This window comes from Pristiophorus japonicus, chromosome 21 (assembly GCF_044704955.1).
Source record: "Pristiophorus japonicus isolate sPriJap1 chromosome 21, sPriJap1.hap1, whole genome shotgun sequence".
NCBI classification, from domain to species: Eukaryota; Metazoa; Chordata; class Chondrichthyes; family Pristiophoridae; genus Pristiophorus; species Pristiophorus japonicus.
In genome coordinates this window covers 68,237,417-68,256,957 of record NC_091997.1, presented here as the reverse complement: position 1 = coordinate 68,256,957, position 19,541 = coordinate 68,237,417, and the positions used below count along the sequence as shown (strand labels likewise).

General features: G+C 43.4%; 1 protein-coding gene and 2 long non-coding RNA genes across 15 annotated transcripts in view; 1 reads left to right on the top strand and 2 right to left on the bottom strand.

Moving 5' to 3' along the window:
• peak1 (pseudopodium-enriched atypical kinase 1) overlaps positions 1–14,161 on the top strand; it is a 196,472-nt gene extending 182,311 nt beyond the window's left edge. For 12 of the 13 annotated variants that reach the window (XM_070864994.1, XM_070864987.1, XM_070864992.1 and 9 more), the window contains one exon: positions 8,845–14,161. In XM_070864994.1, coding sequence (XP_070721095.1) covers positions 8,845–9,963 — 1,119 coding nt within the window. In that variant the 3' untranslated portion in view covers positions 9,964–14,161. Of the gene's footprint in view, positions 1–3,631; positions 4,311–8,844 lie in introns of those variants that run through there. The other variant, XM_070864998.1, reaches the window with a different exon arrangement.
• On the bottom strand, positions 165–13,198 carry LOC139234077 (uncharacterized). The gene is made up of 3 exons (XR_011588265.1): positions 12,840–13,198; positions 3,878–4,016; positions 165–1,818 (listed from the first exon to the last, which is right to left on the bottom strand). It is a non-coding gene; the product is annotated as an uncharacterized lncRNA (long non-coding RNA).
• On the bottom strand, positions 13,206–19,121 carry LOC139234076 (uncharacterized). Its single transcript, XR_011588264.1, has 3 exons — positions 18,749–19,121; positions 14,163–14,266; positions 13,206–13,527 (listed from the first exon to the last, which is right to left on the bottom strand). It is a non-coding gene; the product is annotated as an uncharacterized lncRNA (long non-coding RNA).
• Positions 19,122–19,541: the final 420 nt, after the last annotated feature.

Genomic DNA, 19,541 nt, shown 5'->3' with positions numbered 1-19,541 from the left:
GAGCTCCAAACTTGTACATTTTAAAGAGGTTTTTTCTTTTTCCTGTCTCATAAAATATCGTGAGAATTCACATGCTGTTTGAATTACTCGAAATAAGCAGTGCAGTGTCAAATTCTTTCAAGTTGAGGTATAATTAATAACACATGACATTGGATAAGTGTCTTTGACTAAAGGAACAAAAATGCAACTTTATTTAAAAATTTAGTCTCATTAACTGTGACTGTTGGTTACAGGATTTGGCAGCTGATATTAGGATTTCTGTCTTGGGTGGTCTTAAGTACTTTTCTGTTGTTTCCACTTCCTTGGATGCTTGGCAACTGCTTATTCCAACAAGATTTTGCTCAAACGGTCTTTATTCTGTGCTGTCCTCAGACCTTCTCTCCAAAAGCGCTTTAGATCAAAGCATACAAATCCAAACGTCTTGAAAATGAGAGATTTCTGAATTTTACAACACTTTAGCTCCGACGTCTCAGGTGATGCGTCAGCTTATCCTGCCTTACCCAACTTGCACTGCATTCCATTCTGTTTCCTGCTGCATTTGTGACTTTAAGGATAGTTGCTGCTGTTCATTTTTATCTCTGCCACTTTAATTCTTCATAACACAGCTTTACAGTCTTTCAAATAATCTTTATATATCCAAGTACAATTATGTTAATGCATTCAAATCAACAAAAATATTCTACAACAAAATTAACCTTTTGCCTTCTCAGTGGAAGTGCCACAACTTTACCCTGCCTCATTGCAGTTCACACCCCCCACCAAAGTCATTGGTGTCTTCATGGTACACTGTAGGTTAGAGGAAGATGGCCATTTGCAAACTTCCAATTTGCAGCACTCTTAATCTGCCCACCAGGAGAACGAGTGGTCCACAATAGTTTTCCCTCCAACTCTTTCTTCACGCTGGAGAAAAAACAAACGTTGATGGACTAGAGATTTGTTAGGGTTCACATTCTAAAAGACTTCACATTTTTCTTTGGGGGGGGGAGGAGGGGGAGATTTCTTAGCTGGCAAATGTTATAGCAACTTTTAAAATCTAGTGACTGTTTTAACAGTGCAACGGCTGGTCTGTTGGAATACATGATCACCTGGCTTATAGTTTCTTGCTTAACCCTTTGTAACCTTGCCCAATCCTCCCTCTAACCTCCTCCAGTCCTATAATCGCCAGAGCTCTCAGCCCCTCCAACTTTGGTGACTCTTGCATCCCCCTCCTTTAGCCCCACCATTGGCGGCCATGCCTTCAGATTTTCCAGCTCCTTGACCAAGTTTTTGATGAGCCCACCTACGATCTCCTTTAGCTTGACGTCCATTTATTTCTCATTACACCTCTGAAGCACCTTGAGCAATTTTTCTATGTTAAAGGTGCCATATTAATGCAAATTGTTGTAATGCATCAATAAGCCAACAAATACAGAAATCTGATAATGGACGGGTAGAATTCTGATGAACTCAGGAATCCCTAGTGTATGTGGCTCCAATTTTAAAACCTTTGCTGTGCAAAATGGCAATATGATTCCTAACAGATTCGCCATATGTTAATTCTTAGGAAGTCCAGGAGTGTTTTTATGCAGTCTAGCCTCTGCTGTTGTGATCATGCTCCTGCATATCCCCTAACCTCGTGAAGAAACACACTTGGATAATCTTAAATTAGTTTGCACTTGGCTTCAAGCTATCGAGTTGCAAAGAGGATCCCACAATTTCCTGACTCTTAAAGTTGACAGTCAAACAGCAGTTATTCAGACAGACCCTAACCCACTCCAAAGTGATAGATTGACCTAATGAACCGGATTCCAGCTGATGAAATGAACTGCGATCCATTTTCTGAAGAAAAAGAAACGTACAAAAGTTTAGCATTTATAAATGACAATGCAAATAATATACTGATTAGTGTTTGTACCACATTGTTTGTGATGAATGACCTGACGCAGAGGCCAGTTATAATCTGCCTACCACTGCCCCAGCTAAAATCAACAAATACAACACTGTCCAATGGTCAAACCTGGCACCTTCCTGGACTTTATGATTTCGTACCACACTGGATGGCAATGCACTTAACTCACCAAGTCAGCAGTGATCTGTAGAATTATAATCATCATTGAAGTTGATTGCCTCCTCCTTGTTGAAATTGTTAATGCTGAGATCTAATTTTGAAGAGATCGAAAATGAAAGAATGAGGGACCACAAAAGTCCGTCCACTCCAACAGCGAGCGAGGTCCATTTAACCATTTGTTTTGTTGTTTTTCCACCCTGAATCCATATGCCACAACTCACTGCTATATCCAGAATCAATCCAGTTCCCCCAGCTTTTAGCTCAGCCATATTAAGTGATTTTCCACAAATCGATGACTCTGCAGTGTTAAATTATTCCTTAAGCTTGTTATTTTCTCTATTTATAATCTTGTTCATTGGATCTTTTATCATTTTATACAGAATCCCTCTCTCGAGTCACCTTTAATTAATTGTCTTCATTACATCAAACAAATGAGTTTAATTCCCCTTTTTTTTCTAATGAGAACAGATTTATCTTCTGTAACCTCCCACCAAAGCTCAATCATTTCAAACTTGGGATCATCCTTGTTCCCTTTCTCTGCCTCCATTGCCTGATAATTACTGTGAGCAGTTCTATCACATGATTGCTTAATATGTTCATATCCAAGGCCTCACTCCACCGTTTTAACAACAAATTGCATTTATATTGTACCTTTAACGTAGTGAAACATCCCAAGGCGCTTCACAGGAGTATTATGAGATAAAAAATTTGACACCGAGCAGCATAAGTAAAAATTAGCGCAGGTGACCAGAAGGTTGGTCAAAGAGGTAGGTTTTAAGGAGCGCCCTGAAGGAGGGTAGAGAGGCGGAGAGGTTTAGGCAGGGAGTTCCAGAGCTTGGAGCCTAGGCAACAGAAGGCACGGCCGCCAATGGTTGAACGATTATAATCAGGGATGCTCAAGAGGGCAGAATTAGAGGAGCGCAAACATCTTGGGGGGGTTGTGGGGCTGGAGGAGATTACAAAGATAGAGAGGGACAAGGGCCATGGAGGGATTTGTAAACAGGGATGAGAATTTTGAAATCGAGGCGTTGCTTAACCAGGAGCCAATGTAGGTCAGCGAGCACAGGGGGTGATGGATGAGCAGGACGATGTGAGTTAAGACACGGGCAGCCGAATTTTGCATCACCTCTAGTTTGCGTAGGGTTGAATGTCGGAGGCCAGCCAGGAGTGCTTTGGAATATCCAAGTCTAGAGGTAACAAAGGCATTAACGCATTTATGTTAAACCAGTGAACGGGTCCATTAAAAACAATTTGACACATGTTTAGCATTTGTATATTAATGTCGCCAACAGCAAGTTCTACCCTTGAGCACATCATGTACAATACTCGGTGGGCTTTAACGGATGCTTTATGGAACCTGTTGGTTTGGGAATGGAATTTCAGTTTGAGTTGAACGCAATGGTTGGATGATTCTGTTTGTTTCACTCGATCACAATTAAAATGTATTACATTGTAGTCTGATGACAATGAAATTGCAGCAATGGCTTTTATTTTAGCAAAAGAAGATTATTTGACAGACGTGTGTATCTAAAGGCCACCCATCAGTTTATTTAATGACTCAATAATTTTATGGTATTGTTTCAGCACTGAAGAATTACAGAAAGCAAGAAGGTGGATGTCTTGTTCTAACCGACAATCTCTTCTGAAATGTAAATGTTACATAGTCGTAACTGTTGGAATACAGAAACAGTCTCTTATACAAGTGTGCTTAAACCTGTGTTTACTCGAGTGTTTTACCATTTTATCTCCTCTTCCCCCACCCACCCAAACGTGCTGACTTATGCTGGGCTGGGATAGGGTTTTACACAGGCACCACCAGAACTCTCCTACCTCACCAGAATGACTCCTCATTATGTGTGGTGAGCCAGTGAATGTTGATAGACGATCTGACACCGTGGATATCCAAGGTGCCCACACGCACACACTTTCCAGCTGGGCTTGCTGAATCAGCGAGCATCAGTGGGAACCTCTGAAGGAATAGAAAAGGAAGAAAGTCAGTCCAATTGTCTCACAATATTCGCACTAAATGCGTCTCTAACAGGAAGGTGAAGGTGCCTGACTAATATTTAGCCGTGTCATTTTAATGAGTCTTCGATGCCTGACAACTTCCTCTACACTTAAAGGTTTTTGCACGATTGAATGAAGTCTCGCTTGCATATAATTGTTAACTCTTTGCTTTTAGTAAGGTTTTCGTTCTTTCTTCAATGATGGGTACTTTTATTTAATTATTTCAGGTTGTGAAATTAACCAGATTGAAAAAATGACTGGGATTTAAAAATGCTCCATTTAGATACAGTTTTGATTTTGCCGATGAGTAGCCAAATGAAAATGTTTTTCTCCTCACAAAAGCAGCTGATACCAGCTGGAGAATGTCTGGCCTTTGCCTTGTCACTGCGCCTGCGAATACTCTTGGAGGGTAATGTGAGACAAGCCGAGGATAGTAAAATATTTCAACAGGGAAGGTCGTGCTAAAGGGGATAGGGAATAATTGCCAGCGGTTGTATTAAGTGTTGTGTTAATTAAAGTTTGTTAGTTCAGTCAAGAGATTTTAAATGTGGAATTTCCTCAATAGCTTAAAGTAATGAATGCATAGCTGGTGCAGTTCAGAGCTAGAAATGTCTTTGCTTAAACCTCTGTTCCGAGCCAAGTCACCATCTTTGTACACCGTGTTTCTTATCAAATATAGAATTGACATTAGAAAGTTCTTCAAAGAGTGCTCCACCCTTGCAGCTAGGTATGTGGAGGCAAACGTTTGGGGGTCATTTACGATAAGCAGACTTCAAACTACAGCCTGTGGGAAACATGTGACCTTCACGTCGTGGTAGTTCAGTTTACAAAGCCCAGGCAACTTGGCATTTGTACAGCTTACTGGCTAGCCTGCCCTGCCCTGTTTGAATGTTGTGGGCCTGGAGATTTGGCAAGAGCTGTTCTTCGTGCTGTTGTTGCCTCAATTGGTGAATGGATTCTAAATCGCAACAACCACAATATTTATATAGCGCCTTTATCGTAGTAAAACGTCCCAAGGCGCTTCATAGGAGTATTATGAGATTTTAAAAATTTGGCACAGAGCTGCATAAGTAAAAAATTAGCGCAGGTGACAAAAAGTTTGGTCAAAGAGGTAGGTTTTAAGGAGTGTCTTGAAGGAGGAAAGAGCGAGGTTTAGGCAGGGAATTCCAGAGCTTGAAGTCTGACAACAGAAGGCACAGCCACCAATAGTTGAGCGATTGTAATCAGGAACACTAAGATCTGTTAGTATCAACAATTTTTGTTCCATAAAAATAAATAAGAATGTAGATTTAAACATTTTATCAGTGTGTCCCTGAGGGTTAATGGTACACAGGCCGTGGATACACCAGCTTTGGACGTCCCTGATTTAAAGGCAGCTGGATGAGCTAAGTGGTGCCATGTATGGCCTTTTTCCACCTGTGCCTCTCTTATGGTCAAGCTCTCTACTAAAAATGGTGCCTTTTCTTTTTTCCAGGATCTGAGTGGTATGAACTGCAACACAACAAATTGGCTGCACTGATAAAATTGATCAAATGTTTAATTTCCTGTAAATGTTGGCATTTTACTGAGTTAGTGTAGCTCATAACTGAACAAAAGCATTTCTTGGGAAGCTACAAAGGGGATTCAGCATTAGAAGATTAACTGAAACTTCTCCCTCAATGAACCCAGAGTGTTTGAGGGCTTTTGCTTCCAGCTTTGGTAAAGGTGTTCTAGTTAAGTTGCCTAAAAGGAACTTATCGACCCCCGAGCTGGCAGATCTTTCATTTCTGTCATTTCTTTTTGTGCTATTTTCCCCCTGCATGATTTTGATGGATTACAAACACCATCGTATGAGGTTTCCATTAGGGTTTCAGCAGGACTGGCTGAACTTTGAGACGCCAGAGATAGCTTACAGAATTATAAAGCACTTTACTCCTTCGAGACCAGCACCAACTGTACCTCACTGACAATTCAGTCAGTTGGAATACAAGTGTATTGCCTTGTTAACAGCTTTTTGTGATCAAGAGTAGGTTCGAGATCCTTGCTGACCCATTCTTTGGATAATAATGTTTTTTTAATGTTCCTAGTGTTATGTGGAATGTTACTACAGTGCATTTGTTGAGCAGATAGCCAAGTCTTAATGCAAAGATGCTTAATTCACCTGTTAGGACTAAATTCCGACTTTGCTGTGTTATTTACCAAGTTCACGTGATTGTATACATTTTAGGGCACTACTCAGCTTAGCATTATCAGGAGTGGACCATATGGCTGTTTGTGATGTGTCTTCCCAAGAAAAAGACAGGCAGGATGACTGAGGGATGAGATGCACAGTCAAGTCTGTCAGTCCGACCTAACATCAGTTTAAGAAAGTGGTTCACATGTACAGCAGTTCTTGGCGTCAATCATGCCCACCTGCCCCTCCAGCTCCAATATTCTCCCCTCTTCTAAAAGCAGTCATTCGTGCAGGGTTATAGTTCCATGGGCATCACTTGTTATTCAACAACAACTTACATTTATATAGTGCCTTTAATGTAGTGAAACATCCCAAGGCGCATCACAGGATTGTAATGAGATTTTTTTAAATTGACACTGAGCCGCATGAGGAGAAATTAGGGCAGGTAACCCAAAGCTTGATCAAAGAGGTAGGGTTTAAGGAGCGTCTTGACGGAGGAAAGAGAGGCGGAGAGGTTTAGGGAGAGAATTACAGAGCTTGGAGCCGAGGCAACAGAAGGCACGGCCACCAATGGTTGAGCAATTATAATCAGGGATGCTTAAGAGGGCAGAATTAGAGGAGCGCAGACATCTCGGCCGGTGTTGGGGGTGGGGGGGGTTGTTGTGGGTGGGGCTGGAGGAGATGACAGAATAGGGAGGGGCGAGGCCATTGAGGGATTTGAAAACAAGGATGAGAAGTTTGAAATTGAGGCTTTGCTTAACCGGAAGCCAATATGAGTCAGCGAGCACGGAGGTGATGGGTGAGCTGGACTTGGTGTGAGTTAGAACACGGGCAGTCGAGTTGTGGATCACCTCTAGTTTACGTAGGGTAGAATTCAGTACCTTAACCAGTGTAACCCTCCTCCATGTTTCAGCCTGCACAGTGAATCCTGGCAAGCTATGTATTGCTGGGAGCACACAGTCAAGTTGGTTGTGCCCTCAGTCATCTGTTCATGCTACATCATTCAATCGCAATTGAGGGCTCTTACTGCTATCACAACTGAGATCGGCTCATACAGCACCATCTGTGGATCAAACCTGAGATCTTCCTAATCTCTCCGGTTCAGCTTCACAGTTGGGATTGCATTTTCGAACTTGAAGTGTTTGGATGTATTGCCCCTCCTCCCACAATCCTTGAAAGGGAACAGAGGTCATTTGCTGTGTCTCTGCTGCTGCTCTGGTTGAATAAATGCTACTAAATTTGCATTTTAATCAGTTTTCCCTGTCACATTTTATTTTCCAATATTACCTCATGGATTATTAACTATTACAATCCGGCATCCCATCCTCCGTAAACTTTAACTCATCCAAAACTGCCCCTATATCCTACCCCACACCAAGTCCCGCATACCCACCAGCCCTGTCCTCGCTGATCTATGTTGGCTCCTGGTCTACCAAGCATCAAATTTAAAATTGTAATCTTCATATCGTCGTCCCTTCCTATCCTGCCTGACAGCCACCTTCTCTGTTCCTCTCACTCTGGCCTCTCCCTTTGCCCCACCCTTCGCTGCTTATGCCCATGGTCTGGAATTCCCTCCTTAAACCTGCTTCATCTCTCTCCCCTTCTTTAAGATCCTTCTTATAACCCACCCCTCTGACTATACTTTTGGTTACAGCTCTTAATATTCCTTGGCTCGTTGCCCATTTTTAAAAAGGATTATACATCTGTGAAATGCCTTGGGACTTTTTCTATGTTAAAACCATTAAATATGTGTGGGAGGGTAAATCAGCCAGGGATCCTGCTCCTGATTGGTACCCACTGACACTTGCTGGAAGAATGTGTGGGGTGTGTGTATGGTGTGGGGGAGGCGGGTGTATGGTGTGTGTCTGTTGTGTGTGTGTGTGTGTGGGGGGGCTGTATGGTGTGTGTGGGCGGGATGTATGGTGTGTGTGTGTGGGGGGGGGGGGGATGTATGGTGTATGTGTGGGGGGGGTGTATGGTGTGTTGGTGTGGGGGGGGGCTGTATGGTGTGGGAGGTGTGTGGGGGGAGGGGGTGTATGGTGGGGATGTGTGGGAGGGGGGGAGGGTGCGGGGTGTGGATGTATGGTGTGTGTGTGTGACAATTAGGTGACCACGGGATTGGGTTGGACTGTGATGCTCCTCACGGTTGAAAAGCCTGCTAGAGGCCTTTAAAATTATGAAGAGAAAATGTTTCCGCTTGTGGGGAATCCAGAACTCGGAGCCATAAGCATAAGATAGTCAGAAATTCGGGAGAAACATTTACCTAGAGAGTGGTGAGAATGTGGAAGTCGCTGCCACAGGAAGTGGTTGAGGCAGTAGTATCGATGCATTTAAGGGGAAGCTGGATAAACACATGAGGGAGAAAGGAATAGGAGGAGATGGTGATGGGGTGAGATGAAGTAGGCTGGAAGGAGGTTCGCGTGGATCATAAACACCGGCATAGACCTGCTGTTCATTCTGTGTAAATACTGCAAGTACAAGTTATTGTGCAGACATGGGAATGTGCTGATTATGACACTCCATCTAGTGGGGGCAATGTGCAGCTACAGGAGTGACTGTGTCCCAGACGGTGAGAGTTTGGGGGAAAGCTGCCCTGTGCTCTGATTTAAACATTTAGCTTCCACCTTTTCTGTTGCAGATTTGTAAAAGCCAAGCGAAAGCTTCCCAGCAGCTGTACTACCACAGCCTGGCCGTCAGACAAAGCCTCGCCGTGCACTTCAACATCCAGCAGGACTGCGGCCATTTCCTGGCCGAGGTGCCTGTTCGCATGCTGCCCTGGGAGGACCCCAACGCCCCGGCGTGCGAAGAGGAGGAGGAGGAGGAGGAGGAAGAAGAAGAGAGCTCGGACGCCGTCAAAAAGAAGCAGTGCGGCGCCAAGGGTGCCTCCAGCAAACACCGCAGCCGGGTGGTGGTCATCACCCGAGAGGTGCCCTACCAGACAGTGGCCGACTTTGTGCGGGAGTCTGCGCCTCGCCACGCCAAGAACCCGGACATTTACGAGCGGCAGGTGTGCCTGCTGCTGCTGCAGCTGTGCGCCGGCCTGGACCACCTCAAGCCCCACCACGTTACACACTGCGACCTGAGGCTGGAGAACCTGCTGCTGGTGCGCTGCCGGCACGGAGCCCCCGGGGACTGCGAACCAGAGCCAGCCACGCTGCTGGCCCGCCTGATCGTCAGCAATTTCTCCCAGGCCAAGCAGAAAAGCCAGGTGCTGGACCTGGAGGTCCTGCGGGACCAGTCCCGCCTGGCGCCCGAGATCATCACCATCACCCAGTACAAAAAGTGCGACGAGTTTCAGACCGGCATACTCATTTACGAGATGCTGCACCTCGCCAATCCGTTCGAAGAGAACCCCGAACTAAAGGAGAAGGAGTACACCCGCACAGACCTCCCAGCCATCCCCCGGCGCTCCGTCTACTCCCAGGGGCTCCAGCAGCTGGCGGGCCTCCTCCTGCACCCCAACCCCTCGGAGCGCATCCTTATCTCCGACGCCAAAGTGTACTTGCAGTGCCTCCTCTGGGGACCCCGGGACGACCTGCTGCAGACACTCAACTCACGCAGCAGCGCCGCCGACAGAAGCAGCGTGCTGCAGAACTGGCTGGACCTAAAGCGGACGCTGCTCATGATCAAATTTGCAGAGAAGGCCATCGACACGGAGTGCAGTGTCAGCTTGGAGGTCTGGCTTTGCTGTCAGTACCTGGCCTTCGCTTCGGTAGAATCCCTCAGTCATATCGTGAAGCTTCTCCAGCTCCAGTAACCTGTGTGACTGCTGCTTGCTTCCCTTCCTCGTCCTTCGCCCCACCCCCCACCAAATTTGGATCAATGTGCAATTTTTTGTAAATGTTCCGACTTTGTAAATGGCAGTATTTAAAGTGTATGTAATAGATTTCTACGTTTTGGAACGTGATGCCTACAATAAGCAACAAATGTTTTTTTTTTCCTAGGCACATATGCAAGCTGTAACTTGCTCTTAAAATGGATCCTCGGATGTTTGTTGTTGAAGCTATGACAATTTGTATGTTTACTTTATATCATGCCTTGAAAAAAAAAAGTACAGCCACTTTGCTAAACTTGCATTAGTGGGTCAGTTGCACAAAAATGGATTGTCTAAACAAATGTCATCTTACTTCATCAGATCTTGGCAGGGCTGCTGTATGAGAGGGGGGAAAAATCTGCTGTCGGCCAAGTTCTTTTGCTTGAGTTGGCCTGTTTGCTGCTCCATTATAGAGTGGTGTTGATGGCACAGAGAACTTGGGAGCCCCCGCGTTGCCCTGTCTTGACCTCCCAACTGAAGCAAGATGAATAAAGGCAGGCAAACCAGGGTGAAAGATGGGAGTGAATGAGGGGGGGTTTAGCGTATGTTTGTGATTAAGGATGCACCGTTAGAAATCGTACAAATCTTCCAATCGTATGGTGATCATGATATCTTCAAAGGCCTTTCTGATAGTTACTCATTGTAATTTCATCGAACTATAGTCAAACGTAATACAACTCAACAAAGTTATCTTTATACTAGCTTGAGTTGCATGAATTTATATAGTTGCTTTTACAACTCCTATTTCCACCAGTTTATTTTGATGCAGCAAAAATATTTTAGTTAATTTTTTTTCATTATTGTTAAAGATTAACAGCACAGTCGCAATGTTACAATGCTTCGCTCTGCTTGCTTGCTTAATGCTTGGGACGGTTTGGATTTAGAGGCGGATTGGTGAGTATGACACTAAAGAGTTCAGGAGAGACCAAATTGGCGGTGGTAGTTTCATGGGTGTTTTGGGAGGGGAGGGAATTTCTCAGCTCGGCGTTCCCTCCTATGAATGCTTCAGTGTACCATATGGAAAATTAGACCAAGGCCACGCAAATTGTAGCCAGGAGACACGAGTGGTCCCAAAGGAATTATACTTTCCTTGAGGTTAACCTGGATGTTGCCTCGTCCCAGCATTACAAATGCTCTGTTCAGAGTGTAATGAGTTGTCTCGAGCTTCCGGTCAGTCCAGGAGGTACACGATGCTGGATTGAGCTTGCAGTCTTTCTTCGTAAGGGCAGCCTGGTGACAGCTATTCTCACCAACCCTGTATTTTGAAGTGATTGTGTATGTGTGGGGATATTATCCTTATCAAGTATATATTTTTTTATTATACACTCACATTAAAAGGAGCAGTTACATTAATATATTGTTACGACTTGAAAATTCAGTATTACTTTAGTGCAACGAAAGACATTTATTAAGTTTGCTGCCGTGTGCTGTGAAGTGTGAAGTATTTCTGTCTGGGACTGTATGTGACCTCGTGCTCGAATATCATAATTCCAGCCAGCCCTGAGTGAGTAGACATTTTGTCCCTCTTAAAAGAAAAATCAATAACCCATCAGCTGAAACTGGGTTTTACCCAGTTATGTGGTATAAATGGGAGCTGGGTAATGTTGCTTCTGATTTAAGTGACTGCCATGGGGAGGAAGCCGTCATACTTGGTCACGCTTCATCGTCCCTGCTTCAAACTAAGCTCTTCAAATAGTAACATACGCAAATAGTAACATAGATACTTAGCTAGTATTGCATGGAATTCTTTTGGCCCCCACTTTATAAGAAAGTAGTTACTAAAGTAAACAGGTTAAAGTCTCCATTAAAATGGCAAAGGAATTTCATACAAACCCGTTGTGTTTGAATGCTTGGTGTAGTTTCAAGGAATTTGTGTCTAACTCTGCATAGATTATATTTAAGTTGTAGGTAAAGTTTGTGGCTTTCTGTTACCCTTCAGTCCCTTTCGCCCAATTAAATTTGGGTTTTCGATATTTGACTTTCAAGCGGTGAACTTTATTGATAAAGTTAAACAAGTCAGATGCCAAATTGCATTTTCTCGGCCCCTGGATGTATTTTACTACGTTAACGAAGTAGGGTACTTAGCCAACATTAAAAAGGGTGGAAAAAGACGGTCGGGCCCATCAATGCTCACCATATGCACTAGACAGTGAAGCTTCATGCATGGCTCTCCTCGCTCACTGGCCTCTTGGGAGGTCAGAAAACGCCGTCAATTCCTCCCCATCTCCACAAGGCAGTTGAGCAGGCTCGAGTACTTCATGGTGGATCACTAGATGAACTTAACAAAGGGCACACACTTCAGATGCATCCCAACGCCCTCCCTCGAGGACTTGTCCAGTCTCTTAAGGAATGTAGCATACCCATATTTACTACATCTACCAATAACCGATTGCAGAGCATGGCAACCCTCCGAGAAAAGAAATACTTCCTGGCTTCCAGCGTAACCCTTTGTATTTTGTAGTCATGCCCTTTAGCTCTACCATCACTAGCCATTTCAAATATCTTGCCCAAATCTGCTAATGCAGAATTTTAACAGCCTCCATAATATCTTCCCCAAGCTGGTGTTATAAAGAATTCTAACAAGTGTTTATGTTTTCTCTCTCCAACAAAGCCAAAGTTACACATGGAATGTACAGTTGGCCAGGATAGTCGTTTGGATGAGCCAAAAGAATGAGGATGTTAGCTTTAGCTAATCATGTTGACTTACAACCTTTCTCTGACAAGATTATTGTGGCTAATCATGTCAATGGAAATCCTCAGAGGACTATTGGTATTTTATAGATGGCTTGAATGTTTCTGTTTAAAATGTGCAAACTTACCTGTAGAACAGCAGATCTGTGCACAAACTGTTGAGGGCTTTAACCAGTGGAACATTAGCTGCACAAGTTCCTCCTTTGTAAATGCCTGTTAAATTGGGTGTGATGGTGCTTTGAACTTGGATGGTCAAGTTTTTTTCCTCCCACTTACACATTATGCAAGAGTGTTAATTATTAAACTTTCAAGTTGATTTCATCACTCGCAAAGCAAACAGAACTCGAGTCGTGATCCTACTCCCTGCGCCGTCCCATCTCTTGTCAAAGCCGAGGGGAAAAGGTAGCAACCTAAATACAGGGCGATAGTGAATGAAGTGCCTGATTATAGTTAGTATATCGACAACAGTATTAGACAAGAAATAGCACATAATGTAACTCTTAAAATAAGATTTATTTTTGGTGTACAGAATGCCAGAGTGCATTAATGTGCTTCTGTCAAAACTAGCCAAATTACTAGTGTTTACATTTTTTTTTTGGTATTGTTTTTTTTCTACCATTTATGTAGCTTTAAAAGAAAATATCTAGCTCCTTTTGCTGAAAGACCGAGTTGAATGTGCTCCCCCGGTACTAACGTCATACCTTGGGCGGAATTTCTCTCCAGAGCGGGATTGGGACAGTTTCGGTTTGACCAAACACGTGAGGTTCTCCGCTGAAATTGGGGACAGGAAGCTGTTCCAAGTAACTGATTCAGTCCCTGAAAAAATCACACACCAATTATTAGTGTCGTGCTGAAACCGCTCACCGGGTGTGTCAGCATCTGAAACACAAGGTAGGTTAATATTTCAGGTAGATGCTGAGCTGTTGAATATCTAGCAGCATTTTAGCATTTGTGGGTTTTCTTTCTATAAATAGCACATTCCTGAGAGAGAGAGAAGATTGCCTTATTTTCTGTCAAGAACTGTCATTAATTCTGTCTTAAATCCCCCCCCCCCCCCACCCCGATCGCTTAAGAGTGGTGCCTTTTTCGTTGCCGTCTGAGATGAACAATCAAACCTTTGTGTGCAACTGACCCAGCGACTGCACATAGCTTTCTGTATTCTGTGCTGCTGATGACTGTTTCTCTGTGAAAATGCAAGCCATCGGTATCCATATCTGATGTGTATAACCTAGTCTGGATCTACTGTATTAAAATATTCAGTGTACTTATTCTGCAGCACCCTGCCCAGAACTTATATTCTGCTGCTTTTGAGTGGTTAGCTGAGGTATGTGTGTGAATTGCAGTACTTCAAAATGGGAGATGAAATTCTAATCTGGTGTGATTCTTGTAATCATTCAGTTGTGTAACAATCATGCAAATGGTTATGTTTTATTAAAAAAAAGTGACTCAACTGTTCGGCGTTTGATTTTAACAATTGTTTTTTTCAGTGGAGAGGCAATTGCATCCCTTTCTAAGTTTCCGACGAAGCTTCACGATAGCAGTATCTGAATGGGGGCTGAAAGAAAGACTTCAGTTTATATAACCGTTATCACACACAATTACAGAATAGTACAGCCATATGTCCGTCCATTCCACCAGCCTGTCTATGTCCCCTTGAAGGCTACTACACTTGAGTTTTGTTGATCTGCAGATTTCAAAATTGTACCCCCGAGTCTCAGTCATGGTGGACTTCCAAAAGGCATTTGATAAAGTCCGACATAAGAGACTGTTATCTAAGGTAACTGAGGCAAATTATTGACTTGGTTAGGAAATTGGCTGAACGGCAGGAGAGATAATGGGTAGGTAGTCAAAGTGGTTCGTGATGTCCCGCAGGGATCTGTGTGGGCCTCAACTATTCACAATAATTAACGACTTGGATGATGGTATAGAAAGTCATATATACAAATTTGTCAATGACCTAAAAATAGAAAGAAAAGAAAGGGGATATTGATAGTTTTGCCCCACTCACTTAATCTATGGCAAATGGAGAAAATGCTGGAGACCATTATTAAGGAAGTAGTAGCAGGACATTTAGAAAATCATAATGCAGTCAGTCAGCATAGTTTTCTGAAAGGGAAATAGTGTTTGACAAATTTTCTGAAGTTCTTTGAAGATGTAATGTGCAGGGTGGATAAAGGAGAACCAGTAGATGTAGTGTATTTGAATTTCCAGAAGGCATTTGATAAGGTATCACATAAAAGGTTACATAATTAGGAGCAGGCCATTTGGCCCCTCCAGTCTGCTCTGCTATTCAACAAGATCATGGACTCAGCTCCACTTCTCTGCCTGCTTTTCCCCCCCACCCCACATCCCTTTACTCCCTTATCGCCCCAAAATCTGTATCTCTGCCTCAAATATATTCAATGACTCAGCCTCCACAGCTCTCTGGGGCAGAGAACCCCACAGATCCACAACCCTCCGAGAGAAGAAATTTGCACAAGAGCTCACAGGGTTGGGAGGTAATATCAGCATGGATAGAGGATTGGCTAACTAACAGAAAACAGAGTCAGGATAAAGAGTCATTTTCAGGTTGGCAAACTGTAACTAGTGAGGTGCCACAAGGATCACTGCTCGGGCCTTAACTATTTACAATCTATATTAATGACTTGGATGAAGGGACCAAGTGTAATGTAGCCAAATTTGCCAAAAAGATAGGTGGGAAAATAAGTTGTGAGGAGAACTCAGATATAGACAGGCTAAGTGAGTGGGCAAAAATTTGGCAGATGGAGTATCATGTGGGAAAATGTGAAGTTATCCACTTTGGTAGGAAAAACAAAAATTATTAAATGGGGATTACAAAATGCTGCGGTTCAGAGGAATCTGGGGCACCTTGTATATGAAACACAAAGTAAGCATTCAGGTACAGCAAGTAATTAGGAAAGGAAATGGAATGTTGGCCTTTATTCCAAAGGGGATGGAGTATAAAAGTAGCAAAGTCCTGCTACAACTATACTGCGTATAGTTTTGGTCTCCTTAAGGAGGGATATACTTGTATTGGAGGCAGTTCACGAGGTTGAGCCTATACTCATTGGTGTTTAGAAAACAGAGTTGAGCTTATTGAAACGTATAAGATTTTGAGGGGGCTTGACAGGGTAGATGCAGAGGATGTTTCCCCTCGTGGGGTAATCTAGGACTATGGGGAATAATTTCAGAATAAGGAGCCGCCCATTTAAAATGTAAATGAGGAGGAATTTTCTCAGTTGTGAATCTTTGGAATTCTCTGCCCCAGAGAGCTGTGGAGCCTGGGTCATTGAATATATTTAAGGTGGAGATCGACAGATTTTTTTTTAAAGATAAGGGAGTCAAGGGTTATGTGGAGCGGGCAGGGAAGTGGAGTTAAAGCCAAAATCAGATCAGCCATGATCTTATTAAATGGTGGAGCAGACTGAAGGGCCCAAATGGCCCATTCCTGCTTCTTATGTTAAGTGTGAGGTCATCCACTTTGGAATGAAAAAGGATAGAACAGAGTATTTTATAAATATTTTACACACAAAAACAGTGGATGTCCAAGGAGACTTGGGGGTTGAGGTGCATACATCATTAAAATGTCAGAGGTACAGAAAATAATGGAATGCTAGCCTTTATATCTAGAAACCTTGAGTACACGGTGGTAGAAGTTATTCTCCAGCTGTACAAAACCCTGGTTATACTACACCTGGAGTACTGTGAGCAATTCTGAGCACCACACCGGAGGAAGGATATTAGCCAGAGGGAGTGCAGTGTAGGTTTACCAGAATGATATCCTGACTTCAAGGGTTAACTTACAAGGAGAGATTACATAAATTAGAGTTGTATTCGCTAGAATTTAGACGGTTAATGGGTGATCTGATCAAAGTTACCAGGATATTAAGGGGAACAGATAGGGTAGATAAGAGAGAAACTATTTCTGCTGGCTGGGGATTCTCGGACTAGGTGGGAGGGCATAGTCTAAACATGAGAGCCAGACCTTACAGGAGTGAAATTAGGAAACACTTCTACACACATGGTGGTAGAAATTTGGAACTCTCTTCCGCAAACAGAAATTGATGCTGGATCAATTAATTTTGAATCATTGATAACTTTTTGTCAACCAAAGGTATTCAGGGATATGGAGTTAAATCGCTGATCAGCTACGCTATCAGTGAATGGCGGTACAGGCTCAAGGGGCTGAATGACCTCCGCCTCTGTTCACTAATGTATAGCAAAAACACCAGTGGACTCCAGGGTTCAGCACCAAGAACACCACATCTCGAGCATTTCATTTAATGATTTACCATGTTGTGCAACACAAGACGTTGCAAACAGATTGACCAGTTCATCTTTTTGTGCTGATGCTTGAGGGAGGAATGTTGTCCAAATATGTCCAATATTTTCATAAATAAATTAGTTATCAAAGAAAATGAGAAAAACTTTGGACTGCCATGATTTTCCTCCTGGAGAATTGCAACCCTGGGTCAAGGGATTCCAGAGATGCTCAGCTGGTAATCTTCCATGATTTGAGGGGGGAGAAAAGAGGAGAGAACAGGTACTGAGTCTTTAGGGCTGTTTTGAATGAATCAGCTTTCCTAAAGTGGGCTGGCTATGCAGTAACACCAATCGCAAACCCCCCCCCCCCCCCCCCCCCCAGAGATGACAAAGGTATTTAGAAACAGCTCCCTATGCCAGTGCTGCCAGCTCTCAACAGGAGTCCCCAGACTGACACCCTCCTCTCTGGGAGATCACTGGCACAGACTCACTTCTTGCCCTTCCTGACTGTCAGATCTCTCCTGCTAACCTTGCCTTATCTAGTCATTCATGACCGGAGGGTTTGAAACTTGGCCATTAACCCAGGGGCACGAGGAAGTGAGGCCAACCTGGCAGAAGAGAGATCAAGTAAAGAAGTGGTGCAGCACAGGTTTTAATGAAGTCTTGCATTAATACAGAATGCTTTTAAAAAAATATTTATCTGAACAGAATTTTACATACAACCAAACCAATTTTAAACTGTACAGTCTTTAGACAAAAGTGGAAGGTAACTGAGCAAACGGTTTGCAAATGCTAATATGGTCACAAGGTTTTCTCCTAAAACCTATCAAAAAAAATCTGCTGTGGTTTGCTTCACACTTCTCACAGTAAAGTTGAAGTATAATTCAATATATACACACGCAAAGAAATTGGAATAATCTGAATGCAATTCTATGCCATAATACAATTTCCTTAATGTTCTCACTGGATGTTAATCCACAGTAAACAACACCTCTGCAGTCAGGTCCCACAGTACACAAAAGACACTGCTTCGTCACCTTGTATTTCAGTAGTACTGAAATTTGAAGATCTGAAATTGTACATTTCAAATCCTTAAAATCGTGAACTGCTCCCAGTCTAAGACTGGACCACCTTAATAGTGTATTCCATTGATTATATCGCGATTAAATATTGCAATGCATAATGCTATGAAAATGTACATCTTAAATTTGTTAGGTGTTCCAGTGTTGTCACTGTGATGATGAAAGTTGAGTTTATGCATGCAGCATAGATTCTGTCCTTTCAAACTTATTTATTTTTCCAGGATGGGGTGGGGGGTGGGTGGGGAAACACTGACAAGGCAACATTTATTGCCCATCCCTCGTTACACAGACATTGGTGAGCTGCCTTATGGAACTAAAGACTCGACCATGTAACGAAGGTCGGACCCCATGGCTAGGTTCGCCCCCACCCCCCTTTGCAGGACGTTAATGAACCAGATGAGTTTTAAATGACAATCTAGCAGCTTTATGGTCATTACTTTGTTGGTGACAGCTCATAATAGACCAGATTTTACTGAACTCAATGTCCCAACTGGCACCGTGCGGTTTGAATTTTCAAACCAGAGGTGGGAACATTTTGAGCTGTAAAACAAGAGTGACGTACTGGTAGTGAGAACTGATTGAGGGGATGAATTATGAGCATTGCTTAAGCACAATTTAACTGGTGTACTGCTCACAGTTATGTTAAGTTAACCTCGTGCCAACACTGACAGTAACCAAGTTTCACCTCTCACCTAATACAAAAGCTAAAGCCGACCCAGAATAAACTGTTGACCAATGCTCTGCGTTCAGGCACCAAGACTCGGCTGCCAACTGAGGGAGCTGTGCTCTCTCCTGTCGCCCAGCTGTTCTCCACAATCATCTCGCAGCATTCAACTGAAAAGAACGCGATTTAAACATCCTGGTTCAAGTCATGCGCTGTGTAGGGTTAGCAGCAGTGTGGAATCCGTTGTCAGAAAGGAACCGTCGCCGAAAGGGTAGTACATGGGGTCTAACTGTTTTGCTAGGCTTTGCAAGTTCCGTTCAGGTCAGCAAGAAACATTCAAGTGTTTTTTTTTTTTAAAAGCGCCACGATTCACATTCTGCACCTGTCTGCAAACCACCAACAAAATCCATCGCTAAAGTTCAGCAGTCACCTGCAGGTCAGTTGAACTCAAATTCCCCCCCCCCTTCACCGCTCGGGTCGAGACGATGCTGCCTCCCACTGCCTGGGAAAAATACACACCGTTCACCGTCCAGGGCAGTCCCAAGGCACAGGCGCTGCAAAAGCATAATCTTGGAGCAAGATGTCCCTTCACCTCTTCTCTCCCATTTGAAGACTTGTCATTTTGATGCGAGTTTGCAAGCAAAGAATCCTCATCCAATGTTTGTAAGATGATTTGTGAACTGTTCAAATCCTTTTTATATTAATGTCAACCCCATAGAGAGGAGGGGGTGCTTTGTCCCAGAGCAGGAAACGCAGATCTTTATTTTTGTTCATTCCTGGAACTGCTCCAGCCCGTGCAGTGAAGGTGCTCCAGGATTTTG